This window comes from Citrus clementina, unplaced genomic scaffold, assembly GCF_000493195.1.
Source record: "Citrus clementina cultivar Clemenules unplaced genomic scaffold, Citrus_clementina_v1.0 scaffold_7, whole genome shotgun sequence".
NCBI lineage: Eukaryota > Viridiplantae > Streptophyta > Magnoliopsida > Sapindales > Rutaceae > Citrus > Citrus x clementina.
In genome coordinates, this window is record NW_006262075.1 from 9348467 (window position 1) to 9369819 (window position 21353).

The 21353-nt window shown below is 30.0% G+C and overlaps 1 protein-coding gene across 1 annotated transcript in view; it reads right to left on the reverse strand.

The window, feature by feature from the left end:
• Positions 1 to 3113, reverse strand: part of LOC18036112 (probable sulfate transporter 3.4) — a 4318-nt gene extending 1205 nt beyond the window's left edge. Inside the window, exons 1-9 of the mRNA XM_006426983.2 lie at positions 2720 to 3113; positions 2159 to 2207; positions 1857 to 2064; positions 1585 to 1756; positions 1209 to 1274; positions 1011 to 1124; positions 794 to 910; positions 256 to 382; positions 1 to 158 (exon numbers count right to left, since the gene is read on the reverse strand). The exon at positions 1 to 158 is cut by the window's left edge and continues 174 nt beyond it. Of these exons, the coding sequence (XP_006427046.2) occupies positions 1 to 158; positions 256 to 382; positions 794 to 910; positions 1011 to 1124; positions 1209 to 1274; positions 1585 to 1756; positions 1857 to 2064; positions 2159 to 2207; positions 2720 to 3055 (1347 nt within the window). The 5' untranslated portion in view covers positions 3056 to 3113. The remainder of the gene's footprint in view (positions 159 to 255; positions 383 to 793; positions 911 to 1010; positions 1125 to 1208; positions 1275 to 1584; positions 1757 to 1856; positions 2065 to 2158; positions 2208 to 2719) is intronic.
• Between the last annotated feature and the right edge of the window lie 18240 nt (positions 3114 to 21353).

The following is a 21353-nucleotide window of genomic DNA, read 5'->3' on the forward strand; positions in this document are numbered from 1 at the left end:
TGCCGTGATGATGATGGCTGCTAAGATGACATTGGGAGTATAATAAAACAGTGGCATGAGAAAAAGCAGAGTCACTAGCACAGCTGAGGCCATTACTACGTTAGAAACTGCTGATTGTGCTCCAGCATTGTAGTTTACAGCAGAGCGAGAAAATGACCCTGAAAGGTTACGTCAAAAAGAAAGACAAATTTAGAAAATCTGAGTATCATTTTGCTTATAAATTTAGAACAGACAAAATGGAAAATGGAGCATCACCTGTGGTAACATAGCATGAGGTACATGAACCAGCTATGTTCATGAAACCAATAGCCATCATTTCTTTATTGCCGTCAACTTGGTAGTTCTTTAGAGCAGCAAATGTCCTTCCCACTGCGATTCCTTCCTATAGCCAGAAAGAAATAAAATAATATCAACATGATTAGAAAGAGTAATTGTCATAAAAAAAAGAGAATTGTAAGTTTCCTAATTATAAGTAAAAATATAACCATATATTTCAAACATGACAACAAAGTCAAAACTTAAAAGGCCAAAAGAATAGACCAAATAGAAATGGCAAGTTTCAGTTGGCATAATGTTTTTCACTATGCATGTTCTTGTGAATACTCTGATGGAAGGAAATTAATTTTCATTCACTATTAGGTGAGTTACCTATAGGAGACGGATAAGATTGGTTAAGCCACCCATCAAAATGGTTGGAATTTTACTGACTTAATATGAATAAATGCAACATAACCAGAAACCATATACCATGGAATTACCCATAAGACTTTTACTGCTAGTTTTGGTAACTTACGGTGAGAGATAGGATCCCGGTTACAAGGCCAGTTTTGATAGCAACGGCTAGAAAAGGGCCATTAAAGCTTAGCATGTTTGATGAAGGTGGATTCAAACCCTTTGGCAAGTGGCCAATCTGTAGATGAAAAAAGGTAAAAATTTCAATAGCTGCTGCAAGGAAGAATTTTTCTTATGACTGCGTAAGTTAAAAGTAGATGTATATATTGGGTTCTTACAATTGAGATCCCGTGAGCCTTTGATTTGAGGCAGAAGACTATTAGAGTTGAAAGAATAACTGATGTCAACGGGGCAGCAGCTGACACCCAGAAAAGTTTTGGTTTTCTCATGCTCTGTCAATTCATCAGAAGTTAGCGACTTTAGTTAGCTTGAAAAAGGGATTGAATTCTATAGGCAAGCAAAACGACAAGTCTTACAATTTGCCTTGTTGTCAGCAGAAAAACTAGGAAGCTGAAACCCATTACAACAGTTTTCCAGGACCACTGCACATCAGAATCATAATAACTTTCTAATTAGAACTTGATGGTGACTACTGTTACAAAATTAGTCTCTCAAACAAAATTCAGAAAGCAAGCATGCTAAACATATCATATGTTCACAAAATTATACTTTAGCCTTTTGGCATCTTTTGAGGAGCAAATAATTTATAATTATAAAAAAAATATTTCATCAAAAGACAAGAAAAGCATTTTAAGATGCTACCAACAGTGAACTAGTAGACATTCCATGACAATGCTTTATTGTTAAAAAGGAAAAGAAGAGCATATTGCTTGCTCATAGTGAGCCACTAACCTCATCTCTCTGGTTAAAAACAGAGGACATAACAGGAATAAATTGCATCTTGCTAGTGAAGTGAACGATCCCAAGCAATCCTTTAAGCTGTTGCAATGATACAATAACTGCTGCACCAGCCATGAAACCAACAAGTGTGGCCTTTGATAGAAAATCAATTATAAATCCTAACCTGTCAACCATTTATATAAAATCAATTATGCCATAAAATGGGTAAATAAGAGTTGGAGATGAACCCAAAAAAAAAAGGAAATTGTTATGGCTTTTAGTACCTGAGTAGGCCTAAAGAAGCCTGAAACAGGCCAGCAAAGAAGGTGGCAGTGAAGGCCAATTCGAGATAAAGAATTGGGTCTTGGCTGTATGAAACAGCCTCTCCCAGCATTGATCCCATAACCAATGAAGCTATGGAGACTGGACCGACACCGAGATGTCGAGAACTTCCCAGAATAGAGTAAATCAATGGAGGCACAAAACTTGAATCTGCAAGCAACCCAAAAAGCAATTGATTGATATATTTCTAAAACATAATAAGACTCCAGTAATTTAGGACTGCTTGCAAGGGATTGATACTTACAGAGGCCAACAATTGGTGGTAAATTTGCAAGCTTTGCATAGCTAATTCCCTGCAGTATACAGAAAATTATAAATCATATCAGATTACCCAGAAAAGAAAAAGAAAGAAAGGTAATATAATTCTTATCTGTTTCGATCTAAATTCAGGGTGGACATATGAATTTCCACGAAAAATATATTTTATATTGATGGTAATGCATAATGCATAGCATATTGTCTGATTCTAAGGGAATAAAAAGTAAAAACTTACGATGTGAAAGTAAGAAAAGAAACATTAAATAAAATTTGTGTAGTGATTAAGAACAAAAATCTTGTTGAAATCCTTATCAAATTAAACTTATAATTTAGTAAAAAAACAATTTTCTTGAGAGTAAGAAAATATTAAACGAACTTCTTCCAAGCCAATATTCCACCAAACTTCAAAACTGCTACTCTAATGATCCAAAACAAATGGAATATATCACAGTAACCCAACTCAGAGTCCTTAGTCCACTAATTCCACTGATCTTTATTAATGCATGATGCATGTATACATGCATGCATATGTGTATTCTTGTGTTACCTGAGGGATTGCAAGGCTGGCAATGGTGAGACCAGAGATGATGTCAGACCTAAAGAGCTTGAGATTGTAGTCAGGGCCCCATTGGAGAATGGGGAACAAGAACTGAAGAGCCAAGATGAGTTTCTTGCACCATTGTTGGTTCTTGAATCTGTAGAGAGGATCATCAGGGAAGAAGATTTCGGAAAGCCTGTGCTTGAGTTTTTGGAGAGTTGTTTTCTTGGGTGGCAAACAAACACTGTGTATTTCCATTGGTGGGCTTATTGTGTTTGTTGATGGGATTCTAATGGAGGTTTCATGGCTTGAGAAATCTTCAACTCTGTTTGAGTTCACACCCATTTTTCTTGAAAACAAGAACAAGAAAGCAATAATTTAACAAAGAATTTATGAATGGAGAGAGTTGATTTTTTTCTGAAGGAATAAGTTAGCACTGGCTTGCAATTTATAGAGAGCAACATTTGTCCAGTGGGCACTGTGGCAGTTACTGGGGCAGTTGCTGCAATTTCATTGTCAAGAGCAAAATTGTCATTTTATGTTTTGGGTGGTTATTTGCTTATATTACTTTGACAGGTAAAAGCTTGTTTAGTCCCTATATTATAAGTTTAGTGCTCATTTAATTCCTATATTTTTAAGAATACCTCAAAACGTCTTTGCTATTAAATATTAACACTTATGCCATTATTTTTTATTTTTTTTAGCATGCTTTTACAATTTTACACTCTTACAGTAATGTTTTTTTTAGATATTAATAAAAAAATTGGATTATCAAATTAAACCCAAAAATAAAATAAAAAAAAAAGATATATATTAATTTTTGTGGAAGCTCATGTGTGTCCAAAAAAATTTAATTTTGTAAAAAAATAAATTATCAATTTTTAAAAAAAATTAATATTTTAACTTCTCAGCAGAGTGTTCCACAAAAATTAATATATATTGTTTTTATTTTATTTTTTTGTGTTAAACTGGTAATTTAATTTTTCTTTTTAATAATGTTTAAAAAAGAACATTATTGTAATAGGGTAATATTGTAAAAAAAAGTCAAAATGAATAAAAGGTAATGTCAAGGATGTCAATAATTTAATGATAGGGATACTTTGAGGTATTTTTAAAAATATAAAGACTAAACGGACACTAACCTCAAAATATAGGGACTAAATGAACTTTTACCCTTACTTTGACTACATGACTAAATTAGAGGGAATAAAGTGTGAAATTACAGTAGTCAGTTGATTGCGGTGGGGTCTACAGAACACTTCGTTTTTATATATAGATTGTTTTTGCGTATTTTTGATTGGATTCCCCTTTTTTTTTTTTTGAAGATTGTGGAGATTGCACAATGTTGTATAGTCTGGGGGAGCCATTATCATTTTTCATGGACTCTATACTAGAAATATCGCAAATTTGGGGTTTATGGTTAATTTTGGTAATACTATTTTCTTAATATGTTTGTTGAAGAACTAGTGTGTCAATTGATATCAGACAACTTATATGGTTATTGCCATATTATTTGTAATTATTGTATAAACTTACATTAAATCAATTTGAATACCATATTAAGCTCAATTGATTTTTTAACCTTTTATTTTTAAAAAAATTTAAACTCTAGTACCCAAATAAATAAACTGTTTGAAAACTACTTGATCATACTCATGTTATGATAATTATTCAATTTAACAATTTTCTACTTAATGTTACCAGTGTCAATATTGATCTTGGATCCCACAACAAATATTAGTTATGTGAATATTTACATTTTACAATAGTGTACGTTAAAATTTTATTTTTAAAGTTATAATCAAGATTAAATTGTCCATATATTTTTATCCTATAACTATCAATTATAATTTTTTAAAAGTCAGCATAAAAATCAGACGATCACCTAATATTATTGCTTTTACTTTCTTCTATAAGTTATAGTATAAAATTTTTTAATATGATATTAAAATTTGAAATATTCTTATTGAATCCAGATGTGACTGTCACTGATATGTTAAAAAAAAAAAAAAAACCTTGGGGTTAAAGAAAGTAGTCAATAAAATCAACTCAAAAGCTTGATTGAAATATCCCCATATCGTCAAATGAAATTCACAATAACTTTTGGGCACAGTAGATAAAAGAATTATTGGCAATGAATGGAGTATCCGAAGGTTCCAATTTCAACTTCTGTTTAACAAAAATGACCATTCGATTTCAATCGTCCATTTATGCTACTGCTACCTTTAGCACCAATTAAAAAATGATGCTGCTTTTCCTTTTGCCTTCCCCACTTTTCTTCCCATTTGTAAGCAAAAAAATAAAAAATAAAAAACAAAAAATAATCCCTTTTTGAATTTCAACAATCTTTTGATCATATATGTTGTGCTTGGGAGAGGAATAAAATTGGAACATTCCTATTGTGCTCTTTTCTTTCAATTTTCAAGTGATTGCTAACGTACTTACAGTGCTTTTTGACATTATTAAAGTGCATTTTAATAATTAAGCATTTTTCACATATTTTATTAAATGAATAACATTTAATTACAAATTGATTACAGAAAATAATGAAAGCAAAGAATTACATGAAATAATACTTCATTCTCCAACAATTGGTGTCGAGTGCTTCATGAAAAACCATTTTTTTTTTTTTTGGGACAAAGGCAATTCTTAGACTTTGCTTGTAGTTTTTAATTAAAAAAATTGAAAAAGAAAAATAAAAATTGTTGGTTGTTTGGTTTACAATCGTACAAGTGTTGTGATTAAGGTGTTGTTTAGGTCATCTTAAAGTTCTAAATACAGGCTAATAAAAAGAGCTTATCTTAGAAGCTGAATTGCAAAAGCACTTTCCAAAGTTTAGTCAGACAACTAAAATTAAATTAAATTAAAAAAAAAAATCTCTTTTGCTTATTCCAGAAACCATTCGAAACACAATTACGAAGCACTTTTCAATCATATTCTGCATGATTAAGGGTTACAGTAAACAATATATATGTAAATGTAATAGAATAATAATTCATTTCTTTACTCATAACCCTTCTAAGCAAGTAAAAGCCAAGAATCAATTTTTCCAAAGTACTTTTTCCAAGCTTTCTCTAGTAAACTAGCTCTACACCATAAAGTCTTCAACACTCATCATTCTATTTATGGAATGAAAATTTTTCCCAAGTCCATGAAAACAATGGAAATTAGAGCATAAAAAAGTAATTAAATTTTAATCAATTTTTCAATATACAATTTTTGGTAACTTAATCATATTGTGTTTCTGGTTAATTTATTATTAATTAATCGTATTGTTTTTATTTTTCTGTAACTAGTTAAATTATGAAGTCTATACCAAGACATACACATTGATTGTATAATATTTCTAACATTATATTAGATCTAAGGTCAAGTGCTCAATTCTTCCTACATTAAATTCTAACATTGTTTCATTTCAAGCTTTTGTCTCTCAGTTATTAACGTATTTAAGAGTTCTTATTTCCGTCCATGTTTTGTATAAGCCGTTTGTTTAATCTTATCTTTAATTTTATTAATTGTTAAACACTTATATATTGGTTTATAAACTTTTGTATAAAGTGATAACGTGATATATCTAATAAATTAGTTTTACAATGGTTTGAGTTATGAGTAATGATACAGCCACAAACTCTTGTATAAATTTATTTTGTACAAACTAATGTGGTATTAATTCATTGGTTGAATGAAAATATAAATTAATAAAAACAAATCATGTGGGTCAAATGATATTTAATTCAACCAATCTTATCATGCCACATCAGTTTGTACAAAATAAGTTTGTACAAGAGTTTGTGGTTATATCATTATTCTTAAGCTAGTTAGAAAGTTAATTAATTACTTCCAAAATAAAAGTATCTTAGTGCTTCCTTAGTAGGATTGGTGCAACCAAGAATCAAGATTAGAGTTCATCAATTTGACAATTTGACTTTGACAATTTGACTGCAATGGGTCCAAATTATGACTTAACACAGACCAAGATATGATATTCTTTCAAGTTCTCCTGATCCTCGTTTATTCTGTAGGGACAAGCTGATTAAGCAAATTTATCTTACAAAAATTAAAGCAATTGAAAGTTAATTTTAATGATAGGTTTTATAAGAAAAAACTTGCCTCATGTTAATCATCAATTGGTCATACCCACATGGGATATTGTGTATAATATTAAAGATCTACCCTTCTCGAAAAAAAAAAAAACAATCTACCCACTTAATTGATATCACAATCTCACCTTCAAGTTTGGTTTGATACGTGCCAATTGGGTATTTTTCTAAGACCATGAAGTGATTAATACATAGTTGCTTTACGGAAAGTGCTTATTTTAAAAGAGTTCTTGGGCAGGGAACGTGCTTAATGAAAATGGCATATCGCGCCTCTCTTATTTGTTAATTTATGTCAGGCTCGCCACTTCGGCCTTGGCCGAAGTGGTGGGCTGCTGCCCTCACAAGCATTGTGAGGGCAGCGGTTCTAGCCCCCACAAAAGTATTGTGGGGGCTAAATGTTCTTTATATCCTTCTCCCTTGCGAAATGTAAGTGAAGTATGGACATCCTCTCTTATGAGGGGTTATTTGTATTGGGCATGTACTTCATAGAATTTATTATAATAATGTAAGTCCCAACCATGTATATCTGATTGTAAATATCAGTGTAATATCTCTGCTACAATAAGCAGTTGTTGTAAATATCTGTGTAATGCAGTAATCTGATGATTAATCAGTCTCAAAAAAAATAAAAAATAAAAATTTATGTCAGGCTCAAGGGCAAGTGAAGAATGACGATAAATAAAGTTTGAGATTTGGTAGGTTAGTGCCTAATTGTTAAGTTCATTTTCTGAGACACATCACATCATCAACTCAATTTGTGGAGAATGATAATATAGAATAATACATTTTTTTATATGTATATACAATAATTTACTTTTACAACTTTGACCGAAGCCTTAGATACATGTAGTTATTGAATTTTTTTGAAATGTTTACTTCTTGGTACGTACTTAAAAATTGTAATTAATTGATTTAGCTAGTTTAATTAAAGATTAGCAAACCAACCCTATGATCGTGCACTGATTTGAAAGACGATGTTGCTACTCATCATATTCATATAGCATTAAGGGTTACATGAAATAATGAGAAACTATAAATTATAAGAAAAAGGTAAAATAATATATGCCTTTGAATGTTACTTTTCGGATGCACCTTAAATTTTGAACTAATTACATGAATTGTATATATAAATTTTATATTCTCCTATATTTAAAGGGAGAATTCTTTTTTCGAATTATGGAATAACTTAAATCTGGTTTAATTGGTCATGATGTAGCAGCTAGCAGAGGAAGGAAGTACGTATTGAAAGGAAAATGTTATTATAATTATAGAGAAATTATCAGTTTTCTCATGTCAGTATATGTCATTTACCTCATATTAATTTTATAATAACCAATTACCTCATTGACGTCAAAATAATAATGCAAAGTAAGGGCAAAATGATAACTTCATCTACAAATGTCATAAACTACAAATTTTAACAGGTGTGTCATTAGAAACATAAAACCTGAAAAAAAAAAAGGTTTTAGTAAATTAACCCATAAATTTAAAGTTTTTTTTCGTCTCACTTTTGTTTTAGCGAGTCAAAAAGAGAAAGTTTCACTCTCAATTTTTTCTAACTTTGCTTGTGTTCGCTAGCGCATTTGTATACAGTATGTGGAGATGACTCCATTACATCAAGGTTGGTGAATGGTTAGAATCACAAATTTAATAATAGAGAAAGCTTCAATCCATTGTAGTTCGTTAATGTTGTAATGAAAACGCTATGGGTATGACCGAAATCCAAATGGATATTTTGAGGAAAATTTTGTGATAAATATATAACTTAGGCTATTTGTACTTTAAAATTTACTTTGACTACTCTATTTAGACTTAATGTAATTTACTATTAAGGACAATTTAATAAAATATATTTTAACAAATTTTTATCCAACATCAGATTTTATCTATAATAAACTATATTAATAATGAAAATTGAATCAATGTTTACATCAAAACGTTGTTTATTACTTGTTGACTAAATTGTTTTTCACTTTTGTTTATTAGAATTGCTAGGAAAACATCAAGTAACATGTTCCATTCTTTGTAATTGAAACAAAAGGAATGGAAAACAGAAGTGGAGGAACAACAATAAATTGTTTGTACCACTCCGGCGTAAGAAAATGAAAGAAAATCAAAGAATAAGATTTGTTTTAAATTTACTTTTTGATTTTCGCTCTATCTAATATGCTCCTATCATGGGTTTGAAAAACAAAATTATATAACCGCATTAAAGAGGAGAACAAACAAATATCAAACCTTATTATAAAAGGAAAATAAAAGTTAATAAAAATGGAAAAAGTTTGGGCATTTTGTTTATGATGATGAATATTTTATTGGGAGTACAGAGGAAACAAGGTAATTTAAGAAATGGGTAACGATAACCATATAAGAATTTGAAAGTGTGTTCTAAGTAAAAACTAATATTTTGAAATTATTAATTGAGTGTGTAAAGTTAATAAGTGTCCAAAGTAAATTTTAAAATGTAAATAAATCCATCCTAAACATATTTGGGAAAATTAACACAAAACCTACAAATATTCTGAATGGTAGTGGTACGTGTAATGGAGTCATAAAGTGTAGAACTTTATGTGTGTTTAAGGTAAAACATTGAAAAATTGAAATGGGTATTCTACCTTTTTTTTTTTTGGAATAGTAATTGATATACTTTTTTAAGTATAGGGATTTGTATCCTATTGGGGAAAAGAAAAGCAAATTTTGTTTTATGTTTAAAACTTTTGGGGAGGTTTGTAATAACTACCTTTCTTTTCTAATACTTATGATAAGTTATTGCAGGAGGATACTTGGATAAATTCAAAATATACATATTTTTACATGATTTTTCAGTTTCTTTAATTACTCTTATACATTTGAGTTTTTATTTTTTTCCCCGCAATTTTGGAAGTGTTATCAATTTGCTATTTTCACTGACTTTATTGTTGTCACTTGCTGCAATGCCTATATGAATATTTGTTGCTCTTAGACCTTTCGCAAAGTAATTGCGTGGCTAGCCTCCAGCTAATTTGAGAGTTTGCTATACAGACTTCCTCTTTGGATGCTATGAAATTTCTTTCAAATGATGCTAAAAATTTTCTAAGATACAATTTTACTTAATTAGATTTTTTATTTTTTCTTGATTTGCAGCCGTTTTATTTTGTTACAGTTGAACTTTGATCTTTTTTATTTTATCATTGTGCATTTTATGAGAATGCACTAAGGCTCACTGCGTCCTTCTCGATTAGGTGTCATTTTTTTTCTATTATTTAATACATATCCCCTCATATCATTGGGGTTGCTTAAAAAAAATAAAATTGATTCTCATTTTCTATTTTCATGGATAACAAAATAGTCTATGATTTGGACTAACGAGAGGTAAAATTCAAATAAAATGCACTCCTTTTTTTTAAGGTTATTCGTTTCACTTTTCATTTGAAAAAGTTCATCTCTTAACATGGAGCAGGGCCGGTCGCAAAATTTTATATTGTTCCGGGCTAAATTAAAAATTTTATATTTTAAAGTGAGCATAAACATTCATAAGTAGAAATAGGAATATCAAATAACGGAGACACAAAAAATCCTAAAAATAGGTAGTCTAAAGAAAAATAATTATAGAAAATAAGTAGAAAATAAAAGACAATTCAAATATAAAAATACTATTTTTCAATTATGGAATCTGACATTGCAACCTATAATAACATGTAATTATATAAGAATTAAGAAATCAATTAAGAATTTCAAGTTAAAATAAACAAATACATGTAATTACAATCAATTAAAAATTGCAAGTAGAATTTTTATGTTTGAAAAGTACTTAATTATCACGTCTAAATAAATTAAATAATTAAAATTTATTCATCTTTTTAAATTATAAAAGTATTATTAGTCAAAAGTTTCAATAATAAACTAAATTCAACCAATCAAAAAGGTATTTGGGTGTCATTATTTCTTTACTAGACACTTTGACTCTCTTTAAAAAAACTAGATGCTAATGATTCTTCTATAAAAAGTACTCAAAATATTCAAATTTTATTTTCGAACTTGTCCTCTTAATTAATGTAACTAATAAATAAAATATAAAAAGTTACATAAAAAATTTATGAAAATGTTGATAATTGTTACTGTATGTTTTTTTAAAGTACTTTTAATACTAGTGATGAAATTATATTACATTAACATACTTTTTTTTCAATTAGAATTTTTTTAAAATAAATTAAAGCGGTAATCACATTTTAGACTCCTAATGTTTTCAATCTATTCAATAAATATTATAATTTAATCATTTTATAAAATAAGTCACTAATTTCAATTGGAAAAAAAATATAATTGAATTAGGCACATATTTGAAAATAAAATAAATCTACTGTAATATGAAATTGATGAAATATAAGGGCAACTGAATAGGGACAAATATAAAAACAAAATAAAAACTCTATTCATATATAAAATTAATCAAAAAATAAGAGGGAAGAATTATTTTCTAGACTCTAGCCCAGCAGCAGGTCCGCAACAACTGACATGGAGCAAAACACCAATCGCAAAAAATATATTAAATGCACTGTTAATTTTAACAGTGCTCTCATGCTACGAATACGATCCCAAGGCGTACTTTATTATTATCTTTCTAAATACTAAGTGTTGTTTTAACCGGCCTTTCCCTTTTATCAAGTTTTCTTGGATATCATTCTCCATCTCTCTCTCTCTCTCTCTTTTGTTTTCCTTAGTTAATTTGATGTGTTTCAATTTTCAAACGCAAATGACTGAAAGTGTTAGATCTTGAAATTTTCTTTCCTATCTCTTTTTTCAAATTTTATTCATTTGCATGCACATCTGTTATGAAGTAATAGATCCGAGAATTTCTTTTCTGCTCTTCCTTTTTTTTTTCTTTTAAAAAATACGTTAATTAATGAAAACGCCCATGTGTGAAGAATTTGATCCAGGATTTTTCCAATTATTTTTACTTGTTTATTCATTGGATTCTTAATTCTTTCTTTCTTATTTTTCGTTTTTGGTGTGATAAACATGCATAATGCATTTATCAACATTACATGCATTTCATCACGAGCTTACTGTGGATTTCTACTAGTACGTACGTTTTAATTATAATTAATCAATGTGCTCAAAAAGCTGTTTTCCTTTTCAGATACTTATAAATTCCTAAAGATTACGCATTTGCTTTCAAAATTCTCTAAAAAGTTCCATATCAGCTGCTGTGTCTGCTTTGTTTACTTACGATTTTACCCTCATTTTTTATTTTTGATCGTGTGATTAATGTGTTCTGTTAATTTGCTTAAATTATTCAGCATATTCGGATTTAGTATAAGTAAATTCTCCAAGATTATTATTACTAATATTTTTTTTATTTGATAAACGATTATTTAAAAAAGTAAGAAATGGAGGTAATTTATGTGGTCTAAGAAACTCATACTTTTAAATTTATGGGGTAAATGATCCTTCAGCATTTCTTTCTTTTTTTCTTGGGAATAAATCCTTTACGTTGCAATTAGTTTAATTCCCAATGCAATATTTGATTTTGTAAAAGCCTTTGTATCTAAAAAAATTACTTAAAACATCTTTGTTATCGGTGGTGGAGCCAAGAATTTTCTGTGGTGAGGCAAAATGATACAATATTATTTTATATATATTTAAGAAAATATTAATATTTAAAACTAGGAAATTTCAAAACATATAAAATAAATCATTCAAATTTCAGTTTCCATACATCTATAGTGAAATCACAATTATTACAATTCCGAAGTAATTTACAGTAGAATTGTGTCTGACTACAAAATTTAGAATCATATTCCATATAAAATTCTGTAGTTCAACTTTTTACGGCTTTACTAAAGCTTCCAAATTTTGGGGGGTTTTTTCTTATATTGCCTTAATATAAGAGATGAAATAGGGTATCAAAATCTACCAGGGATCTGACTGATAAAAATTAAATCTAATTAGATTGGATTTGGGTCCATGTAAAATGGATTTGATTTGAATTTGGTTATCGATACATAGATCTAAGTCAGATTTGGAGTAGGCTTGAAGTTATCTCAATATCTAGATTCAAATCCATATCCACTTTCCGTTTAGTTTAATTTTATTTTAAAAATTTCTTAATAATTGTGTGATTATAAATGATAATAAAACTTATTCATAGCATATTAGTGGTACTTAGAATTTATTTAAGAATTTTAAAATTTAAAGGTTAGTTTTGTAAATTTAAATGATAATAAGACAAAAATAATTAAGTATAGAGTAAAATTAGGATAGCCGGCCTTTTTTTTTTGTGGTAAATATTTCACTCTTCAGTTCAATCTCTTTCTTTCTTTTCAGTCTATACTCTCGCTTCTCTGCTTGATTTTAAAATGCTTGGATCAGTCTTTTAATTGTTAGGTAAATCTCTAGACATGAGTTTCCTTTTATGTTATGAGAAATTATCACTCGTATACTCTAAATTTGCGCTTTTATCAAAAATACTACAACACTTTAAGGATGTATCCATTGTCCACCCTAAATTAACAAAAGTTGTCCACCGACCACTAAACCATTAGCTACCGTTTGAAAGTTAACGGAACTGTAGTGAATTGACGATTTTACCCTTGAAAATTATCACTGGTATACCCTTAAAATATCTTATTATCACTTATATATCCTTAAATTATCACTTATATCATATCAAAAGACCATATTACCCTTCTGACGTCATCATATTTAAACGGCAACTAACAGTTTGGTGGACAGCATATATATTTTATCAACTTAGAGTGGACGACTGATATACAATAAAATTGTTGTAATAAATTTGATAACGGAATAAACTAAGGGTATACAATTGATAATTTCCCTTATGTTATTTTCTCATAATCTTATATTTGTTGTGTAATCACTAATTAGTGGTAGCTAGCTACCATAAAATAATTATGTTAATTACATAATTAGTTAAATATGGTCATAACAAAAATATTAAGCACTATCACTGAATATAAATCATATTTAACTTATATGTCATTATTTAATATTATAAGAATGATAATAGTGTGCTTGGGTATCAGGATAGTGAAGGTGACATTAGAATATTACAATAATCTTATTCCAGCAATTACTTATGATGAATATTTTATTATCTTTCTTATTTGTTTGTTTGGTGTAAAAGCATAAGCTACAATATTTCTTATATTTCGAGACAAATTATATAATTTAATTATTATCAATACATTTTACTCTTTAATTTTCTTTCTAAAAAATTATTACTCTTTTATTATTGAGTTTTAAAATTCATGACGGATTTAGAGTAAATTTGGATTTTAATTATTTTTTGGGGCATTTGGAGCAAATATAGATCTTATTATTATTATTATTTAGATTTTGATATAGTGCAGAAAATATGGATCCATAACAGATCAAGAATAGATATGGATCTCAAATTTTATGATGTATCTAGATTTGGAGTAGAGTAGATCCAACCTATATCTACCCTATTGACATCCATATAGACATTCCCCTAAAATAAAACAAGTTGTAAACCCAAATTAATTTTATTTTTTTCTTTAAAATCATAACATTACGTAAAGTCTAAATGAATTTTTTTAACACCTACAACACTAAAATTTGAACTCAAGCGACCCCAAATAAAATTGGTTGAGAATCACAGACACTTGGGGGCACTTGAAACATGGATTTGCAATCTCTTTACATCACAATTCAATAAACTCATGTAGCGATGATAATTTTTTTAAAAATTTACATGAGACTGATATTCAAATATTTACAATCAGACAATTTCAAAGAATGTCTAATCCACTCTTATTATTATCTATAATTAAAAAGAATTTAAGTGGACTCGAACCACTACCTTCACAATTGTGAAAGTAGTGGCTCTCTCAACCTTTACCTAAGTGGATCATGATAAAGTTACAATCTCTAATATAAACTTTTTTTATAGAACCGATATAACATAAATTTATGAATTTGATGAAAATATAAAATAATAAAAACAAATCATACAAGAGAACACGTATTTAATTAAACCAATATAATCTTACCATATCATTTTATTAAAAAAAATCTCTCCATTATTATTACTCTTTAACCATATTTCTTCGGAACTTTGTTTCACAGTCTGCGAGTCCACAAGATTATGCCAAAACCATACAATCATGGCCTTCCCTACGCAACCTACTTTGATTATTTAAAAGAAAGTGGAATAATTCTTGTCAGTAGTCAGTATCCCATTAATCTTCAATCCTGTTGGATAGCACATCTTTAAGAATCAAAGCCGGTCAAAAGCTTCCGCGTACATGCCGTTGAGACAACATTTGATTTGCCCTATTTGCTTCATAAAATATCACCAACCAGAACCACCAATTTTTACAGGTATGCAATAAGAGAGAATATTATGCTTATTGTTATTTATCATTATTATTATTGTTGTTGTTGTTCTTGACTCCATTGGCAGCATACAAAATGCAAATCATAAAAATGGAAGAGACACAGACACATTCATTGTCCTTACGCGGCGAGAGGTAGGCGTTTTTTCAGATTTAATTTCTTATCCTTACAAAATTGTAAAGCCCATAAAAGGTTCAAAACAATTTGTTGAACAAGTATCTTTATATATTGTATTGTGTATTGCCCACCATTAATTAATGAACTTTGTTTGATGAGCAGAATATTTATCTTTACGAAAGAAGAGAATTTATTTCTGTTTTAGCTTTTTAGCTGCCATTTGGTTTGATGAGAATATTCTGCGTATTGGCGGTAAGATTTGATAGGTGTGTTGCGGTGTACACATGGTGGGATCCCACTGGGAATCTTGTGTTAATATTTGATTGTGGGGATTCTAAGCCATTCTTTGAGTACACAGATATTTACAACTGCTATTTTAGCATATATATTACACTGATATTTACAATCAGAAATACATGATTGGGACTTATATTATTACATTGAATTCTGTGAAGTACATGCCCAGACAAATAAGCCCTTACAGAAGAGGGATGTCTATACTCCACTCGTATTCACGAGGGAGAGAAAGTTTTTTTGAAATATTAAGCAAATAAGCACGTTAGCCCCCACAAATGCTTTTGTGGGGGCTTGAACCGCTGCCCTCACAAGCATTGTGAGGGCAGCAGCCCACCACTCCGACCAAGGCCGAAGTGGCATATTTGATTGTGTTAATATTTGATTGTGGGGATTCTAAGCCATTCTTTGAGGACCTTATTTCAACACCTCAATGCTCTAGATCTAAGAAGGTAACTAAAGAATTTTTTAAAATAAATCATTTACGATAGTGTCAAAGTTTACGTACTTACAGTATCTTTGTATCGTTGATTTATGTTAAATTTATTAATTTTTAGTTAGTATTTAAATTAGGGCAATTATGGGTATGTTTGACCCGATTTATAATGTATTTAGACGCTCCTCCAATCTACTTAATTAATCTAACGCTATCTTTAGGTGATTTTCTCTTTAATATGTAATAGATGAAGAGAGATCCCTTCTCCTATTAATAACTCTTTTTTGTTTGTGTGGGTAGATTTATTGCCGTCAATTTTAGCAATATATCTCTAGTATGAATCTTTCAAGTTAAAAACAAAAATGGCCGAGGGAGTAATTTATTTATTTTTAAGTATATGTTTAGATTACTTCAATTATGATATATCAAGCAGGTATTGCTAGGCATTAAACTGGACATAGGTCCAGACAAGACTTTCCGAATGCATAATTTGATTTGAACCATATTTATAAATCATTTTTAAACTCAAATTAACACTAGATCCAAATCTCTCATATACCTACCTGTTAGATCTTGAAGCTTTTGCATGTTTTGACACTTTTAGTGTAGCGGGGTGTGAGTGTCAATTCGGGTCATCCCAATATAAAATTCAGATCCGATCCTAAGAATTTCTAATTGAAGCCATGCATCCTTATCAATCCACTTCTGCTTGTTCTCGACCTCTTGCTTCCAAGAACCAACTAATTAATTAAGTTCTAAATATAAATCACATAGTATTTTATTTATGATAAATTGTTAATGTTTCCATTTAAACCACAATTAACACACGGTCAAATAAGGGATTCTATAGAGGCTTACAAGGAAGCCACCCTCACCAGGCATCATATTTTTCTAAGAACATATGCTTGAACTTAAATGGACTATAACTTCACAAATCCAAGTATTAAGCTGTTAGCGGTCAACGCAGACAGATATGCAAATGCAATGGATCGAACGTGTTTAGAATAGGAAAATGAAATGCTCGCCCCGCAATCTGCTTCGTTAAAAGCAGTTACGCACAATCAGCTTTTTGAGTGCCAATTTTGATTGATTTCCAGAGGCCCAAAGTGCTTCTGTCTACACAATAGTTCACTTTCACTGGTTTATGTGATGACTTTCTTTCGGATATGTTGTCTCAAAGGTTCATATCCAAAAGTTAGAAGGTCACGGACGAGAAATGTTGTAAACAGATATAGAGGTGATAAGGTGATCACGATAGAAAATTAAAAGAATAATATTGGCCGGAGTTACTCTGTTGTAAATTAAGTAAGTTTCATTAGATTTATAGTTGTTTTTATCGTTATTTTGTCTAATTTTTTGGTCCAACATCAGTACTTGATAAACGACAGATTGCAGTTGAGCTGATGCATAATAGTCAGAAGAGCCAATCATGAGACGAAGAGTTATGTAAAAGAGCTGAGGCAGATGTTCAAATCTATTATCTAAATATATTGTAAAGGGATTTAGGATCCTTTCCTAGCTAATTACAGATGCGGTTTTAAACCGATCAATGATGAAAAACTAAATGCATCAAATTCTAAGCTCATTCGGTTTTCGAACTGCCCATAAAAATGTGAGGAAACTACACCGCAAAACTTACCAAATGTGAAATTAAAAAAAAAAAATTGTTCTGTAGCCAGTGAGATTTCCAAATTTGTTCAATGGGCATTAAGAAACATGCAATGAGTTGACATGCGTTTGCTTAAAATATATAGGTACCTAGGTGTCAATAAAGCCCTCTTGAATTGGATGGATGTAAGAGAAATCACTTAAGAAAAATGAGAATGGTGATGAGTGGACAAGTTTATTCTAGGAATATACCATTCCATTCCCTTAGGTCTTAGCCATATATTTTTTTTTTCAATTTTACTTTCACGCGACATTCCTATGGCAATGATCATGATTAAATTGACTTTAGTTTATGTTCTTTTCTATATATGTACTTTAGTGTTCTTCCATTGAAGTCAACTTCATTGGTTTTGATTTGGGTAAAATAGTGTGTGTGTGTGTGTGGATGTGCGTGTTTGATGGTGGGGAATGCACTTAAGTGCTGAAAACTCTATCAGAAGCTGTGCTGTTTTTGTAGATTTTCTGAGAAAAAGTCATGGATTTTGTGCTCAATCATGAAAGCTAGCTACCTATGTCTTGGTTATGGCCTGTGGACTGTATAAAACAGATATAGGATTTTTCTTAAAAATGGCAGCAACTTAAATCTTAATTTTATCTAAAAACTAAGGGTTTGCTTGAAGCCATGGGTATGCAGTCCTGAAAAATGAAGGAATATATATATATATATATATATATATATATATATATATATATATATATATATATATATATATATTGTTTTTGGGTCTTAATAAATATTTTGTTTCACTTGTTTACATGTTAAAGATACAAAAGTACATGGGGATTCATTATAGTTATATGACTGGCGTTGTATTAAGTGGCCAAAAGTGCTGCTTTGTTTCATTAGTTTCACACTTTCGCTTATTAATTAGTTCACAAGTATGGTCTCATTAATTGATAATATAATTGCTCTTTTCATTTTGCTTTATCGTTTTTAGTAATTTATTATACTAATTCATTAAAAAGATGAACCTCAAAGGGCACTATATAAGTGAAAATTTATAATCATCATTTTGATTATTCTAGGATATTTTTATCTCTTTTTTATGTCTCGAAACTTTATTGAAAGAAAATGTTGAGAATGCAATCAATTTGTCTCTCTAAAGAAACAATAACAATAAAATCGGTTACACAAAAAAATAGGAATTAACTTCTATTCATGCTACTCAAATTTTGAATTTCCAAGCCGGATCCCCTTAAGTTACATGCATGTAACTTACAACCTTCTCACATGAATAGTGAGTAGCCCCACACCATTCACTATTCATGTGAGAGGGTTGTAAGTGACATACATGTAACTTAGCATTAGCCTTTCCAAGAAGTATAGCCATTTATTGAATGACCTATTGCTAGATATTATCTTATGTGATAGCACTATTAATTCCATTTAATTTTTCATGCATTTCTTGGAACTCAAAACAATTATTCTCAGCAACATGCGAACGTTATCCTTATCTGTTTCTGTAAATCAAAATTCAAGTATGGGGCATGCTTACTACACCAAAAGATTTGTGCCCATGAAACCAAGATGAATGTCCCTCTATATCACACTGTTAAATTGATCTTCACAAGAAATAATTCTCTCTATTAAAAAATATGGACATAGATATGATTGATTCTCATTATAGGCACTTCGGTAACAGTATCAAAATACTTATCAACTATACAGCGTCGTAAGAAATTTAATTTGATTCAATATCAAGAATGCAGCAATTTTTTTTTTTTTCCGGTGATATAATGAGAGTCCTCTAAAAGCAACCACAATCCCTGAAAGGGTGTATGTGCTGCAGAATTTGGAAGTCGTTGAAGACTAAAAAGTCAAATCATCTGGAAGCATATAATGTGAGAAGGCACAAGGATGTATAAATGGATAACACATATCAATTGCATGTGGTATCATCAACACCACCGGCCATTGACTTTAGTTGACTTGTGGATTGCATGGGGACAACAGATTGCGATATAAGTTTGTGCTCAATCATGGAGGCTACCTATAACTTGGCCATGGACCATAGCTTCTATTTGTCACGTAAATACCATCGAGAGAGGTTGGTTCTTGATGGAATTGTGTATGCTTGTGAATCGAATGACAATTTTCAAATTGCTAGACTTTTGCGATTTGTTTTGAATTGCGGTGATGTGACCTTTTAATTCACTATTGTTTTGAAGTTGTGATATATATCTGCTAAGTTATTGAAGTATTGTTCCTCGAGTGTATGCGTATTATTATGAGTGTTTGAAGTGCTTACATGGTAAAAAATAAATGAGAAAAAGTGAAGTCTTATATACTAACAATATATACATGATCAACTGTATAATTCTTACCATGTATAATTCTCATCCAATCAAGTAAATATAACTGTAGGAAGAATCTAACATAGGGTAGCATATATGGAGACATGTCATATTTTTATATTAAGGTGAAACCCATAAGTTACATAATAATCATAAAAATAAAAAAATAAATAAGCAGCAGATCTGTAGAATTATGAATTTTTTCAGATGAAGTAAAGAATCAAAACATCTTTTAGACGTTTTCCTTAAATAAAATTATCACTTTCTTGGTTTATTCTAAATAAATATGTAAAACAGATAGTTTACAGGCCACGTGATGACGAACAGCCCAAACAAATAGTAACTTTATGCTTTAGGTGCAGAGCCTGCCTCATCCGCAAATATATTAAAAATTGACTTGGCCGGGCAAATAGGAGTTTTTCAAATCGATAGGTGTCAGACATGAATTATAAATGTGATATTATTCTCTAGGAATTATGATTAGAAAACATAGCTTAAATGGCAACGAATTTAATATGCAAGCGTCTAAAGTTGTTATTGTTGCAGAACATCTCAAATCAAACCCGCAACTTATAAACTACCTAGAAAGTAAGCTCACGAAGTCAAATAGAATTGGGGTTTCTAGCCATTTACGACCAATGCTTCTTGTCATTTATTTATGCGTCCGGGTATTTTGAAGGAAAGCACTCCTTGTGCTCCAATACTACCAATAATGTATTCATTTATCAATGATAAAACTCCTCTGCTAAAGGTCCAAAGTATCATTTATTATTGCTATGAATATTGAAATTTAAGTATAAAATAAAGCATAGCATTTTAGAATATGTAATAAAAAAGGGGATGGTAGCTAGTTTAATGAAGCCATTAAACAAAGTCATATCATTATAGCAAGGAGATGCGATACTAAAATAATATAGAACTAAAATATATATGCTGTAACATATAATCTTTATACTAGAAAATGGCTAATGACGATGAGTTGAAGCCCGATGTAGCAAATGTCTTAAGTCAATAAATATATTTAACTAATAAAATTAGGGTTTTATAATAAGTACTCACCCGTTTCCACCCATTATTACCACAAAATCCGGGCCTTTCTTGGGCCTTGTCCAGGCCCGACTTGACGCAATGCAGCACCTAGTTGTTGACTTCGGAAAGTTTTTTATACCATAAAAACAATTCTGAACACTTTAATTATATATATTATAAAATTATCCATAATCTGAAGTACTATTAATAATAATTTATTATAAGTCAATATTTTAATTTCTTTAAATGGGCATATAGTACACTCATTATTTAACTTATAATTCTCACACCTTAAATTCTAAAATTTTTATTTTCAACACTTTAGTTAATATTTAGATAGAGA